The sequence below is a fragment of the Polyodon spathula genome, chromosome 17, assembly GCF_017654505.1.
Source record: "Polyodon spathula isolate WHYD16114869_AA chromosome 17, ASM1765450v1, whole genome shotgun sequence".
NCBI classification, from domain to species: Eukaryota; Metazoa; Chordata; class Actinopteri; order Acipenseriformes; family Polyodontidae; genus Polyodon; species Polyodon spathula.
The window spans coordinates 6,445,684-6,466,927 of NC_054550.1; the positions used below are offsets into that span (position 1 = coordinate 6,445,684).

Consider the following 21,244-nt stretch of genomic DNA (forward strand, 5'->3'; position numbering starts at 1 on the left):
TCTCTCTCTCTCTCTCTCTCACACACACACACACACACAATTACGGACACTTGGTGCTCATTTCTGAAAACTTAAGGTACCACAGTCTATTTTTAATGTGATAGTACGTGTGTGTTTAAGGTATAGAAACTAGAGCAAAAAATATTGAATATTTTCAGTCAATGTAATACTTTGTGTCTTAGTCTGCAACATACAGTACCAAGAATTACTTAATTTAAGAGCTGTGGTAGGAAACGTGACAATACAGGGTATCCTTATCTTACCCTGAAAAAAGTTCTGTTCTCCTTGAGGTGATGTTTTAGCAGTTTTTTTTTTAAGCCGTGTGTGTGTGTGTGTCTATATATATATATATATATATATATATATATATATATATATATATATATATATATATATATATATATATATATATATATGGCATTAATTTAAGAGCCATTATTTATGCTTCAAAATGGATCTTTCATATCTGTTTTAGCTGAGCATCCTTTCACTTATCCATCTAAAAACCAATAAAGGGAATGCGGTAGAAACATAAATTGGTCTGTCTCCCTGAATCCATGCTTTGCTAATGTACCCAGATTAACTCAACTGTAAATTGTCTCCTTTGGATGTCTGTCTTGCTAAAAGTTTCCTATGTGATTCATGATTTGGACTGCTTTTAACAGCTATTGGCTAAGCAATATGGTAAATGTACAAGGTGATGCAAATGGCATTAGTGAGAGAGGATGCACAGGAGCATGTAATGCAGTCAATACTACATTAACTACTGATGCCCAATTAAAGAAACAGGGAGAGTGGCTTTTAGGAGCATTAGGACTTGCAGAAGAGCTGAGATCACCTGCTGCTCAGTGCCTAAAAGCTTCACCCTTTGCTTGCTGGGTGCGACCATGTTTCGGTATTTTATGCAGAGGCACTGAAAGTGTTGCTGATTTACAGTAGTGTTGTAGTCAGACCTTTTGTTTGATTCTGAGAGACACACTCCTGTTAGGTTCAGAGGCAAGACACCCCCCCCCCCCCCCTCCCTTTTTAAAATGGCTTTATATTTGCATTTTAATAAAGTAGATGCACACAAACCTTTAAAATACTGAACAGCCCTTTAACTCAACTTGTCGTCCTGTTTTAAACTTCTTATAGTGTCAGGCACCACATCTGTACAGATGCTGATGTGCGAATAGTTTGTCTTGTAGAATGTTGAAAAGGGATGCAGATCTATTTAGAATTCATGGTTTTGGCAAAAATGAAGGGAAGTTCTACTTGTCCAAATCGATTCCTCGTCCATTTATAGTCTGACACTATTTTAAACACTGTTGGAATAGTGCATTAGTTATGTGACCTGTCATAAGCTCCAAGTGTGTTGCCAATCTGTCTTTATTGGATTTTAGATACTGTCAAAGTAATAGAAACACTGACAATATGCAATAAGAGCTTTTCAAATACCTTCAATTCTATATGGTACCTGTGTAGCAAAACGTGCAGTAGATGGAAAAGCTTCTGGGTAGTTCCACTGTACTTGTCAGGGATGTCTGTCTGAAAGATCTATACCAAACCACAAAAGCTGTATTACACTTTAACAATGAACTAAGACAATGAAATTACTTCTCTCTTAAGCACACAGAAGGAACTTGACTGAGTTACAATGTATCAAATTTAAAGTGAACTTTCTTGGAGAGAAACGCCAGACTGCCTGTTTTTGTACCTTTTCTTGCATGTTTAAAACAATTATGTTAGAGACCTGTTTTGTAAATTATTAATTAAATCTCACATTGGCCAGCAGACTGGCATGTTTCTGCCATTCATGGTCATGTTGTCTGCTTCAGAAATGTTAGGTCACAATAAAACTTGATAAGCCCCTTTAGGATAGTCTGTTTAACATGTGTCCAAGATTTTTTTGTGTGTGTGTAATTAATAAATATATATAAATAAAATGTGCTATGAAAAACAGGGTTATCAAACAGTGTTCCATAGTAGTGCTTTGTTAAATGGGACTGGACATATTCTGTCCTGAAATAAAATGTTGCAGTTATGCTTCTTTCTAATCTGATGCAACACAAACACATTGGCCTTACTATTCAGATTTACTGTTTTCAATCTGATTACGTACCAGGGACAAATATTGGGTGTGTAACAGTTAATCTACTATAGTATCGAGGTATGTATCGTGATGTTTCCTTTGGCTGATGTATTGAAATAGAGGTGTATGTCATGATACCAAGAGCACTACGGTGCTATAGTCCCCCAGATGTTTTTTTAATGATGAATGCAACATGTGGTTTGGTAAGATGCATTAAACCCCTCGTTTTAACTTTTGCATGTTTACAAAAATGTGCCATTTAACAATCATTTTGTTCTTATTACACAATATCCTAGCCTTAATATTGTGATACATCACATATCTTGACTCAAGTGTATAGTTATACCCCTATCATGTGGGAAGCTGTCCATTTAAAAAAATGCTATCGTGTTTTTTTTTTTTTTTTTTTTTTTTTTTTTTTTTTTTTTTTTTTTGCTGTACATATTTATTTTGAATAAATGATCTTGTTACCATTGCTCTGTAAATTTATGATCCTTTAAGCAGGCTGTCTATTGAAATTTGTACACTCATAAAGCATCTGATTGAAAAGCAATGTCTCAAATAAATACAAGCCAGTGATCTGTTGGCAGTTGTAATAAAACCTGGGCTTCAGGCTCTCCTTTTTTTATTATTTTGAAATAAGAATTGCTTTATTTTTTTTACTCGAGTTACCATGGTAATTCTGTCTTGTAGCAATGCTATATTGATTTAGAAAGTGGACAGTAATATTTCTTATGTTTCGTTTCTCCGGGTTGATTTCTAATTTCCAGTTGGAGATTACTTTTATACATTTTCTCACTTTTTCTCTAGCAATATAATTCTTCCCCTTGTATATGCTATTTTCCCAACTTATTGGCTTGCTCTTATTTTTAAATTAAACTTTCAGATTTTCAAATATTGAAATGACATCTGTATGTTTGTTCCAAGGCTTAACACAATATTACATCTTATATTAAAACTTAACATTTGGAACTGAGGGTTTGTGCTTCATATTACTTGTTATAGTAGCTTATGCAACATCAACCCTAGTTTTGATTAAGAAACGTTGGGTCCTATTCACAAAAAAATTTGCAATATGACTACATTCATGCACGGATAGAAATAAGACTCCTATTGCACACCAATTTCACCCATGCCAGGTTTTAATGAGCTTGAGTAGCCGTAGTGTGTAGGTAAAAAGCTCAAATGTGTCTTATTAAACTCCCAGTAAAACCAGAAATGAATCAAACTGAACTTCAGCAGGAGTCTTCTTTCCAGCCCTGCGGTGGCCTTATCCGTTCTCGTAATATATTTTTTAATAAATGTGCAATTCTCACATTTGACGCTGTAAATTGGATTGAGAGGATAAGCAGGTGCCTAATATACAGCAAATCGATCCTTTTCAACCAGAAACGCATAACTTTGCCTATGGCTTGAGATTTCACTACGAAATATGTTGCAGGAATTCAAGTTGTGTGCGTTGCTAACTATACACTACATATCTAGAGAACCACTTGGTATGGACATTTTTTTTTTTTGCTTATATAGAGAGATTCTGAAAGTATATTGAGGTACCTGTCCATCCATCTGTTATACATTACTATAGGCAAGGTACTGTAGTCCAAGAGAAGTGTTAATCTGTCTATGAAAACTGTATGTGGAAATGCACACAGTGAATTACCAAAGCATACTTTCTGTAGAAATCTGACCATATACAACACTGAGCCATATATAAATTATATATATTTCAGTGGATTTAAGTGCTGCCAGCATTTATTTAGATTAGCTCTCCCAGTTTTACTTGGATTTCAGAATTCGTTCCCTCCTGATGTATGGCAATGTTTGTAAAGATAACGTTTTTTTCTTTTTGTCAATATTTAGGTCACAAACTCGCAAATTTAACTAACTCATTAAACATCTAAACTGAAATGCCTAAAACTGTTAACAGGGCTCTAGTCTTTCACAATGTTTTTTTTTTTTTTAATAAAACAAGCAAGATTTGGTCGTTCAGGTAGTCAATTTTAGAGAGGAGGAAGAATTTTATCTTTAGGGTCAGTAAATCCTACTATTCTCCCAAAATGCACTGAAGCAAATGAGTGTTTCTTGAACAGATTGGCGCTTGCTATTCAAGCTGTATGAGTACTAAACTGAAAAATAAATTGCCGTTCACTTCAAATTCAGCCTAAGATTTAAACACATGATTTGGCTTTACTTTGCGAACACCAAGTTGCATGAGAAGTGATGGCCTGTCCCAGTGGAGTTGATACTGTAATGGTACATATGCTCTGCTGAAAGAGGGTTTACAGCTACATATTGATGATTTTACAGTAGGTGGTTTTTAATTTACTTTCTTTTAGTCTTTTAACTGCCTGCTATTCCCCTGAGTAGCTTCCCAGTATCAGACATGCTGCCACATTCATTGCGAGGTTGACTTCAGATCCCAACTTAACTGCCACAGTGGAGTTTAAAGACATACACCCTCCTGGTGTGGAAAGTAATAAGAAAATAGCACATTATTATTTGTTTTCAGTATTTGGCTGCCTTTGTTTTCCCCTCAAACTGGTCACATAGACAAAGGTACTGGCAAACCACAAACAAGGTACTAGTTGAAGGCTGACAAATGAGTACAGATTTTTTAAAATGTTTGAGCTAGTAATCAGTTAATGAATCACTTATGTGAAAATTGAACACTGCTTAGTAAGTGCACAATCCGTGAGTTGAACAAATTGATCTGCCATTGAGCTTATTAACCACCAGAGAAGACCTTGTTAGATTATTTGAGAAACGCTCCCCAGATACATATTTATTAATTGTTTATTTCTAGATACAAGCCTCAGAAGCTTAAGGGTGTGCAATGTGATTGCTGGCTTCTCTTTTCCAGGAACACTAGTAGAGACTCGGTCTGTACTGAGAGAGAGAGTTACTCAGCTGAATTATGAACAAGTAATGCTTTACTGCTAAAATGCAATTTGAATGTGGCCATCCAGCAAGGAGGAACCATATTTTGAAACTAAAAGCACTTTAATGTTTTAGAAGCCAGAACAAATCTATAGACAAGAGGTGTACTGATTGCAGAATGCTGCTTGCCCAGTAGTTCAAGTTCTGTGCCTTTTTTTTAATTTCAGAAAGGTAGGAACACCTTTCTAATCATAGACCTAATTATGCTGCCATCATCCTCCTGACAAACAGATGAAGAGGTAGGGGAGTGAGAGGTGCGATTTTTATATAAGATGTGAACATACAAGATATGTTTCATGAAGTTTACATTTTATACTTGGAGTCTAATTAATCATAATTTTATTATGACTTGGTGGGTACAAATAAGAATACTTCCATTGTCAATACTGTGTATGTTAAAATATTTAAAGAATGTCTCTCTTTGTGGAAGTTTTGTAGAGGGGGGGGGGCAACTAAAATAATAATAAATTAAAGCTAAGGCATGACTGGCCTGGCTAACTGATTAATGGAAAAGCATCAATGCCCTGTTATTTAGAACCAAGTTGCTGGTGTAAGAACAATTTCTCATTGGATGACCCTTGATAAATCAAACTTTGAATATCTAATTTAAGAGGCTCATTCTAGGCTCTTGCTGAAGGGGTTGGGACAGTGGAGAATTGGGGCTAATCAATATATACCATGAGCTGAACAACAGGATTGCAGCTTGATGCATTATTAAATGGAAGTGACTGCTAGCCACTGTGCAAACACATTTACTGTTACCCAGCTAGTTAATTGGAATTGTTAATTGAACATTCAGTTTTCTAGCTTTCTGTATTTAAATTGTTCAGACTTTACTGTGGTCGTTCCTGCATGGATTGCAACTCTGTAAACCAGAACTGAACCGTTGCGTTTAACCATTTAGTTTCTAATTGCTGCTAATGTTAATGGTAGTATGGGGAGAGCAGGCTTTTGTGACTATTTACGTTGTAATGCGTACCAAAATACATTAGTATTCTGTTTTTCATGTTCTATTTAACTTGGATGGGGCTTCAGACTGGGATGTGAAGGGTTTCAATAGTCAATTTGAATTCTTCCAAACAGCCGTCTTCTGTGCTTTTTGTTCTTTGATACAATGGAGAACCTTCCACAGAGGACGGGGTGCGGAATAGTTGCTGTGACTTTACCTTGGTTTCCCATTACACCAGCATCGGCTGCGTTATACTGTAATTCCATGTAATGTTTTTCAAGGACCGTTTTTATAATGGGTCTCGAATTACCATTTTTTTGGTTTAGAACGTTACAGGACATGACACGCTCATGACCTTTCTCACTGATGAGAGATGTCATATTGACACACACTTGTTTAAACTAGGCTGTTAAGTGGAGGGCGTGGCGGGAGTGAAACTACTTTTGTACAATACAGATGTTGTAGATTAATGACCCAGGAATTGTGAAAATCTCTCTCTCTCTCTCTCTCTCTCTCTCTCTCATTCATATATATATATATATATATATATATAATATATAATATATATATATATATATATATATATATATATATATATATATATATATATATTTTATATATTTTTATAATACATTGTACCCAGCAGGCAGCAACATTAAGTTGTGAGAATGTGTCTTGCTTTGAAAGCCTAGGGGTCGGAGTGTTTTCCACTTTTGAAGTAGTTAGTGCCATGCACAAATATAGCATCTGTCTCCAGACATGTGTTTAAAATAAGTGTCCTGTAATTGCCAGGATGGGGAGGGATTTCATAAATCATTTTATGGCACTTGGAGTGACAAATTTCAGACTGCTGCATCTATGCCTCCATGAATATATTTTTACTGCAGGTTAAAAGGTGTGTTTTTTTTGCATTCTTCCTTTAGATGGCTAAAAGCTGCCGTGATAGTGCTAATGGTTATTTTGTCAAGAATCATGGAATGGCAGCAAACAGATTTCATTTGCATCAATTAAAGTGTGTGAGCTTCTTGAAGAGTTAGCGGATGACTTTTCCCCCTCCCTCCCAACCCATTCAAACGTTTGTTTATTTTTTTATTAACTTTTTAAAACCATGTTTACAGAGATTGAAATACTTGCCAGTTAGTTATACTTGCTAGCAAATGAAATAGCTGTTGCCTGCTGTGTGACCACTTTAGTGGCATGCTATGTAGTTATTTTAATAGATTTAATTTTTAGTTTTCTAGTAAATGCCCTTCCATTTGATGGAATGTACAGCAAATTATTAGATTTGCTCATAATGGGAGGGAGGTGTTCTACTGATATGTGTGTGTTTTCACTTTTGCACCTGGGTTAAACATTTTAAAAGTGAGCATTCTGCTGTTTTCTTGCATGTTTCAGTTCAGGTATAATTATAGCAGGGCAAGTGGCAGCAGATCAGGACATTTTCAACATTTGAAGAGAGCAGTTATTAAGGATAACTTCCCTTAATATGCTTCCCTTGCTACCACTGCAAGTTTCATAATGCTTTTTGCTAAAGCTACAACAGTCCCCTAATTAGGTTCAGTATTACTTTTCTTAAGCCTAATTAGAAATCTGGATTTGCAAATATCCGATTGGTATTGCAATATTTGAGTGGGGTCCAAAACGTCTCCTTTTCTTGGCTCAGCCAATGTAACTGTTACATTAAAAAAAAAAAAAAAAAATTGTTTTGAATAGTAAGAGTTTCTGTAGCTACTCTTGGTAGCCTTGGCAGTTCCACAGAGTAAGCCATCTGTTGGACGGGTGGAGAATTCAGAAAATCTATTGTGATTGTACAATATTAAACAGTGTCCACAATCCTGTAGGCAGGAAGCTGCTGTTAGCCCAGGGTTTACTTTGCGATAGTAATGTTTCTTTTCAGGCAGGAAAAATGCACTCCACAAATCAAGTTGCTGAAGACTTGCCCTGCCCACTTTTTATACTGGGTTAATTTGCTTCATGGCATATGGTTGATTTTGATTTTCTTTGGGTAAGGGTGAGATTTTAAATGTCATTGTGGTGTCACAGTCCTCTGTGTGAACCAAAAATATTTTTTAGGTACTGCCAGCTTAATTCTGCAGACAAGCCATAGAGATAGGGCCCTGTGTTCATGAGGCCAATTAAAGGTCTTCTAGGACAAGTGTATACAAATCAATAGATATGAGAATGTAAGCTAGATGGAGGTTATATATGTTTTGTGCTTCAAGGATCACCTGAATTGTTGTTGCATTGTATAGCTCTTGATTTTATATATTAAAGTGATTTACCTTGGTAGCACGCCAGTTATTAGTTCAAGATGTTCCAGCAATGCGAAAGAGATGTGCTGGTGACGGGGTTCTTCATCCAGAGTTCTGAAGAATGGATTAAAGTTTCCTGGCCTGGGAACAAAACCTTTGAACCACAATGTAATAAGTTGTATGAGATGGCCATTTCATGTTGAAGAAGCCACAAAAATGAACACGCCTGTTGACTATTAATGTGTTTTTGTTTTTAAATGTTTACTGCCTTCATAGTTGAATAATTGTACTGTAACGCTTTAAAACATACCCTCACACTGAGTTGTTGTTGTTGTTGTTGTTGTGTGTTTTTTTTTTTTTTTTTTAAACCTTCATGTCAAAAGGGTACCACATTGATTTGATTTCAGATTTGCTGAAAAAGTGGAACTTGAAATGGGCTTACATAGTAAAAAGGATGCTATCTCTATAATGGAAAGTACGTGGTCTGACAGTTCTAAGTGCAAAGTTAACTGTACATATTCTAAAAAGATAAGAGATGACAGCCTCCTGTGCCAAGTATTAATGGCAAATGAATTTATCCAGGAATATGTTTGGCAAGGTAAAAGCTCTTGCTTTAAGAAATGCAGTCTCTGTAAAATATGAATCCTTGGAGACAAGAGGTACAGTTTCTGTGACACCTAATGACACTAGAAGGTCAATGGCACTTGTATCTGTTAAATGGATTGGATTAAGTGGAAGGAACCACTTCATATGCCATTTCCTTTTATAATGTAACTTTTTGTACTTCAAGGCAATCGAGCCTTGAAGAAAGGTGTGTGTCTGTAGAGGGAGGGGTGTAGATTTTTATTTGTTGTAAATAACAAAGCTACAGGCTTTTAGAAAAGCATTCTGAATGTATTTCTCTGGTAGCTGATGATGCTGTACAGAAGCGGCTAAGACCTTGATCATAGAATTAGTCAATTTTGAAACGTAGTATATTGACGGTGTTTACATGCCAATTTTAATTTTAAAAAAAGGGTGTCTAATAGTGTTCCAGATACAGTAACCACAGTACATGAAAACATAAGAATTATACTTTGGAAAAGCTTTTTATTGTTTATAGAATAAAGGTGCATAACGAATATAGAAGCGGGAGGGTGTGGGGTTGGCAGAGGTGTAATGGGGTCTTCATGCCACTGTGCCACAGGCCACTGATTATGGACAAAGTTTTAATCTTGAGCAAGATATTAAGGCACTTAAGTGATTACTACAGTTTGTTTCCTGTTGCCATGTACTGTAATTGTACACAAACGGCTTAATGTTCAGCTAACACTATAGTAGTTAATGAAAGGGTTAAGACGGACTGCTGTTTTGGAAAACTGTGTAAAACAAACACATGCATTGTAGGAGGGAGGAGTGGGGGTGGTGATAAGCCAATTATAAGTGCTTCACAAGAGGTGGGGGGAGCGACCTTTGTGTATAATTAGTTCTCTTATTTAAAGCAAAGATTTTGAACAGAATAACTAATTAGCTGTCATAAATGGCAAATTAAAGATTTTGGTGAGATCCCGTAGGGAATGCAGAACTCTATTCCCTTGCCTGTATATAAGCACACACACACGCTTGTGAACTCTCTCTCCTCATTAAGTGTGTTTTTGGTTTAGTGAAGCCCTGACAAGGGAGCCCTGTTGCAGTACCTACAGTGAGAACCTCTAACAAGCCATGAAATGCAGGTAGAATAGACTGCCTTTAGCTATAGTGGTTTCAAATTGAAGTGCTTTAGCTTCATTTCCACTGAACCGCGGTATTTATAGTAAGTTTCTGATCCTAATACGCTTGCTTCAAGGAGCGTTCCCCCCCCCCCCCCCCCCCCCAAAGTGAGAAGGTAGAGGAGCCTCGGGGCAAGCAGAACACTAATTGATGGCTTACATCAGCAGCAACGGACCAATTAACCACCTTTTTTTCAGTTAAAAGTAAGAAATCTGATGCCTGAATGCCATCGGAGCCGTTATTCATTTTAAAACCTAAGCTATAAATATAACTAACATGCTTTTTGTGTTTTTTAAAAGGGGATTATATCACATACCCACAGTGGAGATGGGTCAACATTGTTTAACAAATTTGGATCCAAATATAAAGAGAGAACATTGAAAGGATGTTAAATTAAGAGAGAATGAGAATTGGGTGCTGTACAAAATCAACTGCTCCTGTTTTTTGTGGTACCAAAACATGAAACAAATGTAATATTTTGCAGGGAATATGGCAACCAGTGCTGTATAAAAACTGATCAAGTCTTTCATTCTATTGTCGACTTCATCTCTAAGCAATGTCTGCTGTACTCTTCCTTGACTTACAATAACCACCTACAGTACTATGTCTTAGTTTTTTTTTTTTTTTTTTTTTTAAATCCTAAAACAAATGCCTCAAATTAGTAATTAAATGAGTTGAACTGTAAGGCATGTATATTATAATAAATGCAGAAAACACTGAAGAATTAAATAACTTCAAATTTCATTCCAGATATCTAAACTTCACTGTAACTGGTGTGACTAAGTATCAGTGGGGCTTTTGTATAATAAACAAGCTGCTCTTCCTTGGTGAAGATAATACTGTAAACGGCATAAAAAAACAAAAATCACTAATGCAAATACATGCATCCAGTTTAAGGCATGCAATAAATTGAAATGTGTCTGAACACCACCTCCATGAAGAATACAGTATTTGTTGACCCTATTTATTTTAGACTAACATTTTTGTAACTTTACATGTTTTTGTGCAAGATACCTGGCATGGGATAATGAGCCTCCAGTATCATTGGAGCCTTTTAAATAGAGTATAAATGAAAGGATAGCTTTTGATGTATGTACTTTAAAGTGAATACTATGGGGTACCTTAACTTTCTTTTTAAAGCCAAGGAAATGTTCACTATCTAGAAACAGGTATGCCAATTACAGATAAATAAATACAAATGCAAGGAGTACTGTACAGTATGTTGTTCAATACTTGAACAACAGTGGTGTGTGGAGTGTTTTTTTTTTTTTTTTTTTTTTTTTTTTTTTTTTTCCCCCCAAGCTTGTTTCCAAACCTGGAATAGAACACTAACAATAGTTTGTTCTATTAGAGGGATCAATACAGTTTGTGAGACATAGTCTTAAGAGTAGACCTGTTGTTGCTGGAGGAGAGTGGTGTGTGAGTGTTGGCAACAGCGGCCTGAGGGTGGCTTTTAGTAGAAACACAAATGTCACCCACAGATAGACTATTAGTGTTTTAGTGCAGTTATTAAATTGACTTTAGTTGTCCTTTAGGAGGCTAAAAGGCACACTTAAAGTGGGAGCTGTGTGACAGGAGGGCAATTTGCAGGTTGTGTTGCTCCACTTGACTGGTGTTCAAAGAGTAAGCAGCATAATACATAAGCCCCTTTCACAATGGCACTCCTACCTGGGTCTGGACCAGGGATTCTGGCTAACTGGGTCACAAACCCGTGTAGTGTGAAACCACGTACCTGGGTTAACCTGGGTCCCAGCCACCCACCTCAAGTTGTGTGTCTACACGCTTTGACCTGGGTTGAGCGAGACTAAATGTTTGGCGGCCGTTTGTGAGCCGACGCAATAGCAAACATGAAGGTTTCGCTTCTGCAAGGAACATTTCTGCTTAGCCATATTTTTTTTGCTTGAGACGCACAAAGATCCAGATTGCAGCAGGGAAGAAACGTTTGCTCTAATCAACATTTGTGCTGGCGGTTCAATCCAGAGAAGCTTGGTTAGAAGCATCGGTAGGAAGTTGTTTCCTGGGAACTGATACGTGTTTTGTTTACTTGCGCCTGTCACCCTGTCATCCTAGTCTGAAATCACCTACCCGACCCGCACGACACCGGGTCCTGCCCGGGTAGGTTCTGACCTTGGTAGATCAAGCCAGTATGAAAGGGGCTATATACAATACGTGTTCAAAAGCACTTGAAAGGAACATCCCTCCTTAATGTCAGAGGAATATTTGGAGACCTCCTGAAGTCTGCGTGTTTTTATATTTTGATTACTGTATGAAACATGACATAAGCTTTTTATAAAATGTTGAGGTTTGACATTGGTTAAAAATGACTAAAGGATTTAACACATTTTATAATACACACAAGCCCTCCTGAAAAGTAATTACTAGGTTGAACTTACGTATTCAGGTGGTCTCCCCTTTTATGATGCATAATTTTCTTGTGCTAAAATAATTCGCCCAACACACAAATTTACAATTCAGCATTTGCTTAATTGTTAAAACAATGCTGTTGTATTTGGTAACCAACTGCTTTTACATTGTTGACTGCAGGCTTAAACCACAAAGTTGGAGTATTGGTTCAAGGGTTAAAATGAAGACCATCTTGAAAGTCATTCTTGCAAAAGTTTGTGGTATTGAATGCTGTTACTGCTTTTAAAAATGTAAAGGAATACCATATTTTATTTGTAGTATTTTGTTTGCAAAAGCTCACCTTGTTCTAACTTCTTCCAAGATGGACAAAATGACCATGTTACACCGACAAAAACGCTTAGTAGTTGGATCAGCTTGGCATGAACTCTCACATTTTGAAATTCTTTCACAAAGATTCCTTGCTTTTAATTTAACTTTGGTTCTGCAAAGTGTAAATATTTTTTTTGTTTCCTTTCCCCTTAACAGCACTTACATTCAAGCTGACAGGCTTGAAAAGAATGCTTTTATCACAGCACTTTAATGGTATGCCGTGTTCAGTAAGTACACTGTACCTCCCGGCAACTGAAAACAGAACACAATGTGAAATGGGAATGCAAATGGATTCAATACAAACTGGGGGGAAGAAAGCATATGGAGGGTAAGAGGAGTTGCAGTTATGCAGACCAGTAGTTAATTTTCCCTTCTTTGTTACAGGTGTGCCAATGCTCTCTGTACAGCCCAAGGGGAAACAGAAGGGGTGTGCTGGCTGCAACAGGAAGATCAAGGACCGCTACTTGCTCAAGGCCCTTGACAAATACTGGCATGAGGACTGTCTAAAATGTGCTTGTTGTGACTGCCGTCTTGGCGAGGTCGGGTCCACCCTGTACACAAAAGCAAACCTTATCTTGTGTCGCAGAGATTACTTGAGGTAAGGAATAGAAGAGACTGGGCACCAGAATACTTAATCAATATCACATTTGATAACAACACCAAACCAAGTGCTGGAATTTTGCACCTTTTCAATCCGTGGTCTAAATGCTTTGTGTGAGTGAACTACAGGTTAAATACTGAAATGTCTCCGATTTGTAGAAAGGAAAGGTGTGCTAGTCTATATTCAGTTTTATGATTTCTGTTGCCCAACACTTGGTGAGTAATGATTTGAAGCTTAAATAACTTGTCTTAATGGTACAGAATATCGGCACTACTAAACTTGGAATTTCTTAAGGAATTAATAAACTGAAATTACAGAAGTTCCCAGAATTGCCAGCCTGCCCATAAATAGCTTCACACCTGTCAAATGGAAAATTCCAATTTGGGAGACTTGTGCATGTTCCTTTATGATAAACCAAACTGCTTCTCCAAATCCAATTTGACAGACCTATTTTTTTAAATTGTTATTTGATAAATGTAAATCTGAGGTTAAAACTAATACATGTGGCACACCGTAAGCACACACCCACAAAAGGATTGGCAATGATGCAAGCAGCTATCCATTTAACATGCACGTCTTGGTAACCTGCTCTTGTACTGAATAGTAACACTTAGATTGTAATCATTTTACTAGCACAGGCACCCACAGAGACTTATTCATGGTCTCTCTTTCCATATGTGCTTTTGCAAGATGAATAACAATATTTAAAGGCGTTTGGACATAAGCATAGGTTAGGGTGCAAGTATTGTAATAGAAACTGTGTGCTTTTGGTGTAGTGCTGGTGTAAAGCAGCTGCATGCAGACTGACTGTTTGCTCTCTGGGCAGCATGGTGTCTATCCACAGTGGTTCCTTTCTCCTTTTTGGCCATTTGTTTGCTAAATTAAACATGATTATTTCCTTGGCGTTAAGACCTGCTCCCAGGGGCTTCCCACTGAACTCCCACTATTTATCTCCCAGACTGGCCCCTTGGGTCCCATGGCCAGACACCACTGTCTCCAACCTGTGCTTGTCCATTTACTTGTGCAGCCCTATATATGAAAGAGACCGTTTAGCAGCATGGCAAGTGCTGACTTACTAACTGGGACAAGATGTAAAAAGGATAAATTTAACATCTAGCCCATTTCACTCAAATGTTAATGCTGTTAAGATAGTCACCAAATGTGTCTGCCCTTGCACAGTGCAGATGCTGGGATAAGATGGTATAAAACATATAGGTATTTATACAGTCATTATTGACAATGTATTAGCAGACCATTTGCTGCAATTAAATGTTCCAAAAGGATGATCCATCTCCATTGAGGTTCCACGATTGCCATAAAGCTTGCCTTATGGCAAGGCCTGAACAGAAGAGCAAAGCTATGCTTTCTTCAAAAACAGACCTCAGAGTGCTGGACTGAAAGGGTTTCTTCTAGAGCTGCTCTAATTCCAATGGCCTTTTACTGAAGACTTAAATTGTCTAGCCCTTTTTGCTTTTCATTCTAGATGAATGAGAAAGGAGAAACTTTCCTAAGGAGCAATTGCTCTGGCTGTTCTTAAAAAATTAAATACATTTTATGTTAGACTTTTTAATCTTTTTTCTCTTTAATCGACTAATCGGAGCATTTGAATGATTTGATTAATCGCTTGTCTAAGCTCCATTCAAGACAGAATTGAATTTGTCTGTCCCAAACGTATAGTAAGTCTTGCATTCATAATGAGCGCCAAAATACCAAGCCGAAACCAGTATTTCAATAAATGCATTTATTTAGTGTTTTATATTTAACTTGTTTTTTTTTTCCTAATCTTTAATTGGTTTAAACACCCTAGTTTTATACACACTTATTCTTGGCAAGTCCAATCTGGGGTGTGTTTTTAAAATGAGTTTTTGGTGCCCACAGTACCAAATGTTTTGGTTTCTATTATTCTTGGGAGTGTTAGGCCATCCTAACTTGTTTCAAATTCACTACTTTTGTGTTCATGGGCCACGTGTCTCCTCACCTTTTTTTTTAAAAGCTCTTTACAGTGTTTTAGCTGTTAGGTATATTTCACTTATTCCAATTTAATTATTTGGAGAACTGCCATATGCACATTAGTTAGGAGTGGCTATACACCACGCCACCATGTGTAGTGTTTGTTGTTTTTTTTTTTTTGTCCTTTTAGAAACAATGAGAATTCTCACATTTTCCACAGACAGTAAATGTTGCCCAAACATCACTGTTCATTCCCTGAATCCACTTGACACTTTCATTTAATAAAAAGCTGTAGTTTATTAGTATTTTGCTACTCTGTTTCACAACCGCACAGAACAATAAACTAATTGGTTATTTTTATATTGCTGGGCTTAGGATTTTGTGACCTAGTGCTGCATACTTGTCAGAGGTGAATAACAGTCATGCTTTTGATTACTAGGACTGCAGGCTTGAATTGGTTTGATCTTGTAGTTATTAAATGTATTAAGGGGAACAGATTAGTCATTCACTTAAAGCCAAGAAATTATAACTGAAATTAAAAACGAGCACATTGTGTAATAATACATTTAAAAAAAATACTAGAACGGCTGACTTATGAAACAGGATCCAGTTAAAGACTGCATGATTTTTTTAAATCTTTTTTTTCAGATCTGATTTTAGTGGTGTGATTCAGATGCCTTTTAAATTAAATGCTTTCCGTTTTATTTATTTATTTATTTTTTAACCATGCATTCAAACACCTGAGAGAACTAAGACAACACATTTTGGTTAATATTTAGTGTTCAGACTTGACTCAAATTTCTTATTGTGTTGCTTTTAAACCATACCCTGTCACTTCATACACAACATTTTAACAAAGTCTTACCATTTAAATTGCCTTTTATAATTGCGGCATTCCTTCTGAATCATTAGAGTTTCTGAAGTTGCTCGGACTGTAAGTTCAAACAGTCCACTGGACATCTGTCTTGGCTAATTCATACTCTTCCCCCCTTTTTATAGTTAGTTTAGCTGTGGGAGAGGGGTGGAGGGTTTTGAATGAAAATTGTGTTGGTGTTTCATATTACTTTTGTGTGAACTGGAGCTTCTATGTATAGTAAGGCAAGACCTTGTTAGATATGATATCCTGTTCATGAAGTATGGTTCAGCCCAAGCATGTCATGTCTGTTTTGAAATCAAAAACTTTTTTGTTCTCGTACTAAAAGTAAATGGACTGATCACTTTGAAATTGATAAACTGCCCCAGATTTTTGCAGCAGACCCACTAGCGCTAATCCACTTAAAAAAAAAAAAAAAAAAAAAAAAAAGTCCCCACCCCTCGGGTTATTGAACTGATTTTTGATTAACCTTCTGGCCTCCCCGCCATGCTCTGAAACCAGGTTAAAAAAAGCTGATGTTGCTTGCTATTGAAGGAGGTCATGAGGTAAAGCTAGAAGAATGATGTAGAAGGCATTAAATGTTCGAATTTTTGTAGAACAGGATGGTGGATTGGTTAATAACAATTTAAAATGACAGGTAGCACAGCATACACTTTTTGGAGCCATTTTTAGGTGGCTTCTAGACAATTTCTTTCAGGCTGTGCAAGTTATAGGATATTAATTTAAATCCTTATCACACTTTTGCCCTGGGCTTGTGTAATGAGCTTCCTTTTTTATTCAATTTTTTTCAGTTAAATTAAAGTGACCGGAACTAGGCTGTTGGTTATGCAAAACAAATGGCTGATTTGTAACTTTGTGCCTTTCTATAAAATTATATATATATAATATGCATCACATTCCAACACGCAATGTCATAACCTTTTAAATACTGTCGCTTTTTGCTAACATCTTTTTGAAGATATAAATCTGTACCCCCACTAACAGAATGGAACCGCCCCTTTAGGAGTGATTTTAAAAGCCCTTTTTAATGTGTAGGTTTTTTCCCCCCCATTGTAGTAACTTCTATTGTATTTCTATGCTTTTTTTTTTTTTTAAACTTGCTTCTCCAGGGAAAGTCAAAACATCTTTTGTTTTGTTTTGCATCCGATTGGTCAATGCATGCATTGCTTAGATCTGCCCTTTTTTAATGTGATCTAAATTTCAATGTAAGAACAGATTTCTTTTTTTCCCCCCTGCAAGTGTGACAGTGATGGAAAGTGCATAAGGTATAATTGGGGAACAACTTTACAATTTGGTAGAATTAAACAAGGCAGAAGAACTTCTGGTACGTGTCAAGTCTCTTTGACTTGGAAAATAGGTCAAGTACGCATTTTAAAATCTCTGTACCTTTTTAATTCTCATTTTCCCCAATACACTACTGTATTTCATACACTGAATGCTATTTGTCAGTATTCTTTAGAATTGTAGTATTAAATTCCACAAAGAGTTTATCCTTTTAGACAAAACATTTCTGTAAGCCTCTTTTATGTATCTTCAAACTAAACAAGGTGGCATGGGGAATGTAAATCCTGAAGCAGAATTTTTGCAGGGAAGCAAGGAAAGACTTGTACTAAGACTGTTTTGTGACTTTAATCATTCTTATCTAATAAGCTTAGAGAAACCAAATGTACCTTCTCTATTCCGTACGCACATTGGGAACCAGTTATGGTGTTCATCTTCAAGGTTATATTCCTACTTTCCCAGAATTGTTTCTTTTGAAAAATAAATGGTATCCTTGATTTTGAGGAATCTTTTTAACTTTCGCTGCATAGTAGAACAGAGCCTCCTGTGTAAAGAGGGGGGAAGGGGAGAGAATCTGCTGGATTTGGCTGAATCCAAGTCTCATTAGTTACAAAGAAACCTTACCAGCTAATTTGGTTGTTTTAGACCTGTTTCCCTTTAACATGAACTAGGAAAAACACTTTTGAAGAGTGGGATTAGAACCATGTGATCACTTTAATTGGATCATTAGCAAAGAATTAGTATCTACATTGGCCCCCTCATTAACAAAAAAAGAATGTGTGCCAAGGAAGATTTGTGTGTTTGCAGACTTGCTGAACTCCTTTTTACAAGATGTTGGCTACAAGAATCCTTTATTAGGATCAACTAGGTTACAATTTTAAAAGTTTCCTTTTTCATTCCAGGCTCTTTGGTACCACTGGGAACTGTGCAGCTTGTAGTAAGCTTATCCCAGCCTTTGAAATGGTGATGAGAGCCAGAGATAACGTTTACCATTTGGACTGTTTTGCCTGTCAGCTTTGTAACCAGAGGTAAGGAGAAACAAAGATGTTGCACTACAGCTCTTAACATAATCTTTTTGCCACCCCAGACCAACATGATAGTTTCAGGGTTTGTGTTTTAACAAACCATATCATCCTCACCCCCCATTTAACAAGTTTGCTTTAAAAACTTTGATCAGAGTCCTTTTGAGTACTTGTTTGTCTGCGACATGTGCTGTGTTGCTATTATTTATTTATTTTTTAAAAGGGAGAAATCTTCAGTGTTGCAGCAGTACACTCTGGCTTACAGACTTCACTAGGGTTGCCACTTCTGAGGATCAAAATACTGAGCTGAGTGGAAGGGGGCTTGTTAAAGTTTAAAATCTTTAGATCCTATATTCATCCACTAGGTAACCTTGGTAATTCTACTACTATAGTACCGACAGCCAGTTTTAATATTGCCTGTCTATTGCAGTGATATTGTATCTTCATTAATATAAAATCCTCAATTGATGTTACTGGCATTGCAGCATGGCTGTAGTGATCTGCATAGCTGTGGAAGCATAAGATTAAAAATGTGATCTTTGTGTCCCAAGAAGGCATATTGAAGTACTGGGACATTTTCCTCAAAACCGTCTTGAGCCAAGGAAAACTGGGACAGGTGGCAACAGTAGATATCACAGTCAAACAAATGCCTTATTCAATGTGTGTGACTTATTTATTAATTTTTTTGCAACTAACTTTTAATTTTTTTAAAATAATCAAACTAATGTGGCTGACAAAAGTCTGGCAAAGCGTGTCGCAGCAAATAATTATTCAGCCTGCTGTGTAAAAGCATTTGCAGCTATCGTGTTTGCACATGTAGGCTGAGTGCTTTTTTAAAGTAATGCTGTAAATCAGTCTGATTAGGCCAATGACTAGGCCCCAGCTGGAAAGCAGTCTTCAATAGCAAATTAAGCCACAGTTACCTTTTTTGGAATAGTATACATTTACAATGAAATGAAGAACGAAGTTTGGGAAACTTTTGAGATCAAATTAAAATAGTTCAAATATTTAACACCGTTGGTATGTGCAGATAATACATTAGCATTTTTAATCTCTGGATTGCTGCATCTGCTACAGAAGCTTGACTAATGGCACCCCACATAACCACTTCTGTACGCTAAGCCAGCGCCAGCAGTGGTTTAAGATCTTGAAACCCACTACATCATAGGGAGCCTTAACATCAGGCAATAGCCTGAGGCTACACCACCTCAGTGTGCCAAACATGAGCGGAATAGAATCCTGTTAAAGTCTGCTTTGAGCTGGCGACACTGCTCCTGCACAGAGTACCCAGCAACCCCCTGTCACGCTGTGTAATTGAAATCTGGAATCTCTACGCATCGCAAGGGTGAGCTCTGTCCTCAAGCTGGCTGGGGCTGTGATGTAAGCTTGTAATTTGTGGCGGAAGAAGGTCAGCACCAGCAGTAGCAGCGTGTTGAGCAACAGAACACAATGAGCTACCCTTCCCCAGTGATGTATGACTGCGTTACCTTTTACTGGCATAATGCATATCTGAACATAATTATGTTGAGCAGCTCTCAGAAAGCAGTTACTGACTGATCTAAACCTTACTGAAATAGACCTGGATTTAGTATGCACCTTACTATTACCCCCGTCTTAGTTACAGTTAACAATACTGTAATATGGGGGGGGGGAGGGGGGGGAGGATTTGGGATTTTAACTGCACAGTATTGTGCTTTTCATCAGATTTTTTGACTTTTTTTTTTTTTTTTTTTTTTTTTTCCTTCTGCTGCCTTGCAGGTTTTGTGTAGGAGACAAATTCTTCCTAAAGAACAACATGATCCTTTGTCAGGTGGACTATGAGGAGGGGCAGCTGAATGGAAGCTTTGAAACACAAGTTCAGTAACCGGAGCCCCTTCCCAAGTGCTGAAGCATTACTGGATAGATGTTCTGCTGCACTCAAAGCGCTGAGCGTCTGTCTGCTTGCCTGCAATACTTTTGAATCTGTATTGGTCCAGAAGGACTGTATTGTACATGTAGTACGTCTTATTTTGCCCCCAACAATAAGCAGTTACAAGTTAGATGTACAGTTGTGCCTGCTTAGCTGAGCACTGCATTGCCTGTATGTTTGTGATTATTTTTGTTGTTGTTTTCCCTTTTTGGGTAGGGTTCCTGGGAGGGTCTGTACAGTGTTTTTCTGTATATATAAACTGGAACATTTATTTTATGAAAATGTAATGCAATTTTACTACTAGTGTGAATTAAAGATTCTTAAATGTTTCCTGGGTGTTGACACTTATTTATTAATGCAATGTTTTATAATACCTTTGGCCTTAAGTAATGTCTCTATACAGTGCCCAGGAAGAAATGGTGGATTTTTAAAGAACTTTTTTATTCAATTTGTTTTGGCCCTACAGAATCCTTTTGTTTTACCATTTTTTATTTTAGCAGTTGGGGGGCAATACAGTTTCTATTCACAAACCCAAGATGCCCTTCCTTCCAGCCTCTTGCTGTTTGTGCTTTCCAGTGGATTGCTGTGAGACTCTGGCAGACCGATCTGGGGGAAAAACAGAGAGCAATGTTTCAACATCAGCCAAAGACCATGTCTCCTCCCTCTTTGATCTCAGTTTGGGAGTTGAAATGAACTGGGCAATTTTTATAAAAACACTCCTGAAGCAATTGGGGTCCAAACGTAACTATGACACACTGACACCAGTTGTCACAGTGGCAAACAAAAAAACATTAAAAAAAATAATGTAGCTGAGCTGGAGCACAATGTCAGTATGGTTAGCCAGTGTGCCTTCATCGTTGCCAAGACAATTATCTACAAGCAATTTGAATGAAAACTCACATGCCAACACAGTACA

The 21,244-nt window shown here is 37.1% G+C and overlaps 1 protein-coding gene across 1 annotated transcript in view; it reads left to right on the forward strand.

The window, feature by feature from the left end:
• LOC121330243 (rhombotin-1-like) overlaps positions 1–20,637 on the forward strand; it is a 21,643-nt gene extending 1,006 nt beyond the window's left edge. Inside the window, exons 2-4 of the mRNA XM_041276597.1 lie at positions 13,076–13,289; positions 18,300–18,425; positions 20,178–20,637. Of these exons, the coding sequence (XP_041132531.1) occupies positions 13,076–13,289; positions 18,300–18,425; positions 20,178–20,283 (446 nt within the window). The 3' untranslated portion in view covers positions 20,284–20,637. The remainder of the gene's footprint in view (positions 1–13,075; positions 13,290–18,299; positions 18,426–20,177) is intronic.
• Positions 20,638–21,244: the final 607 nt, after the last annotated feature.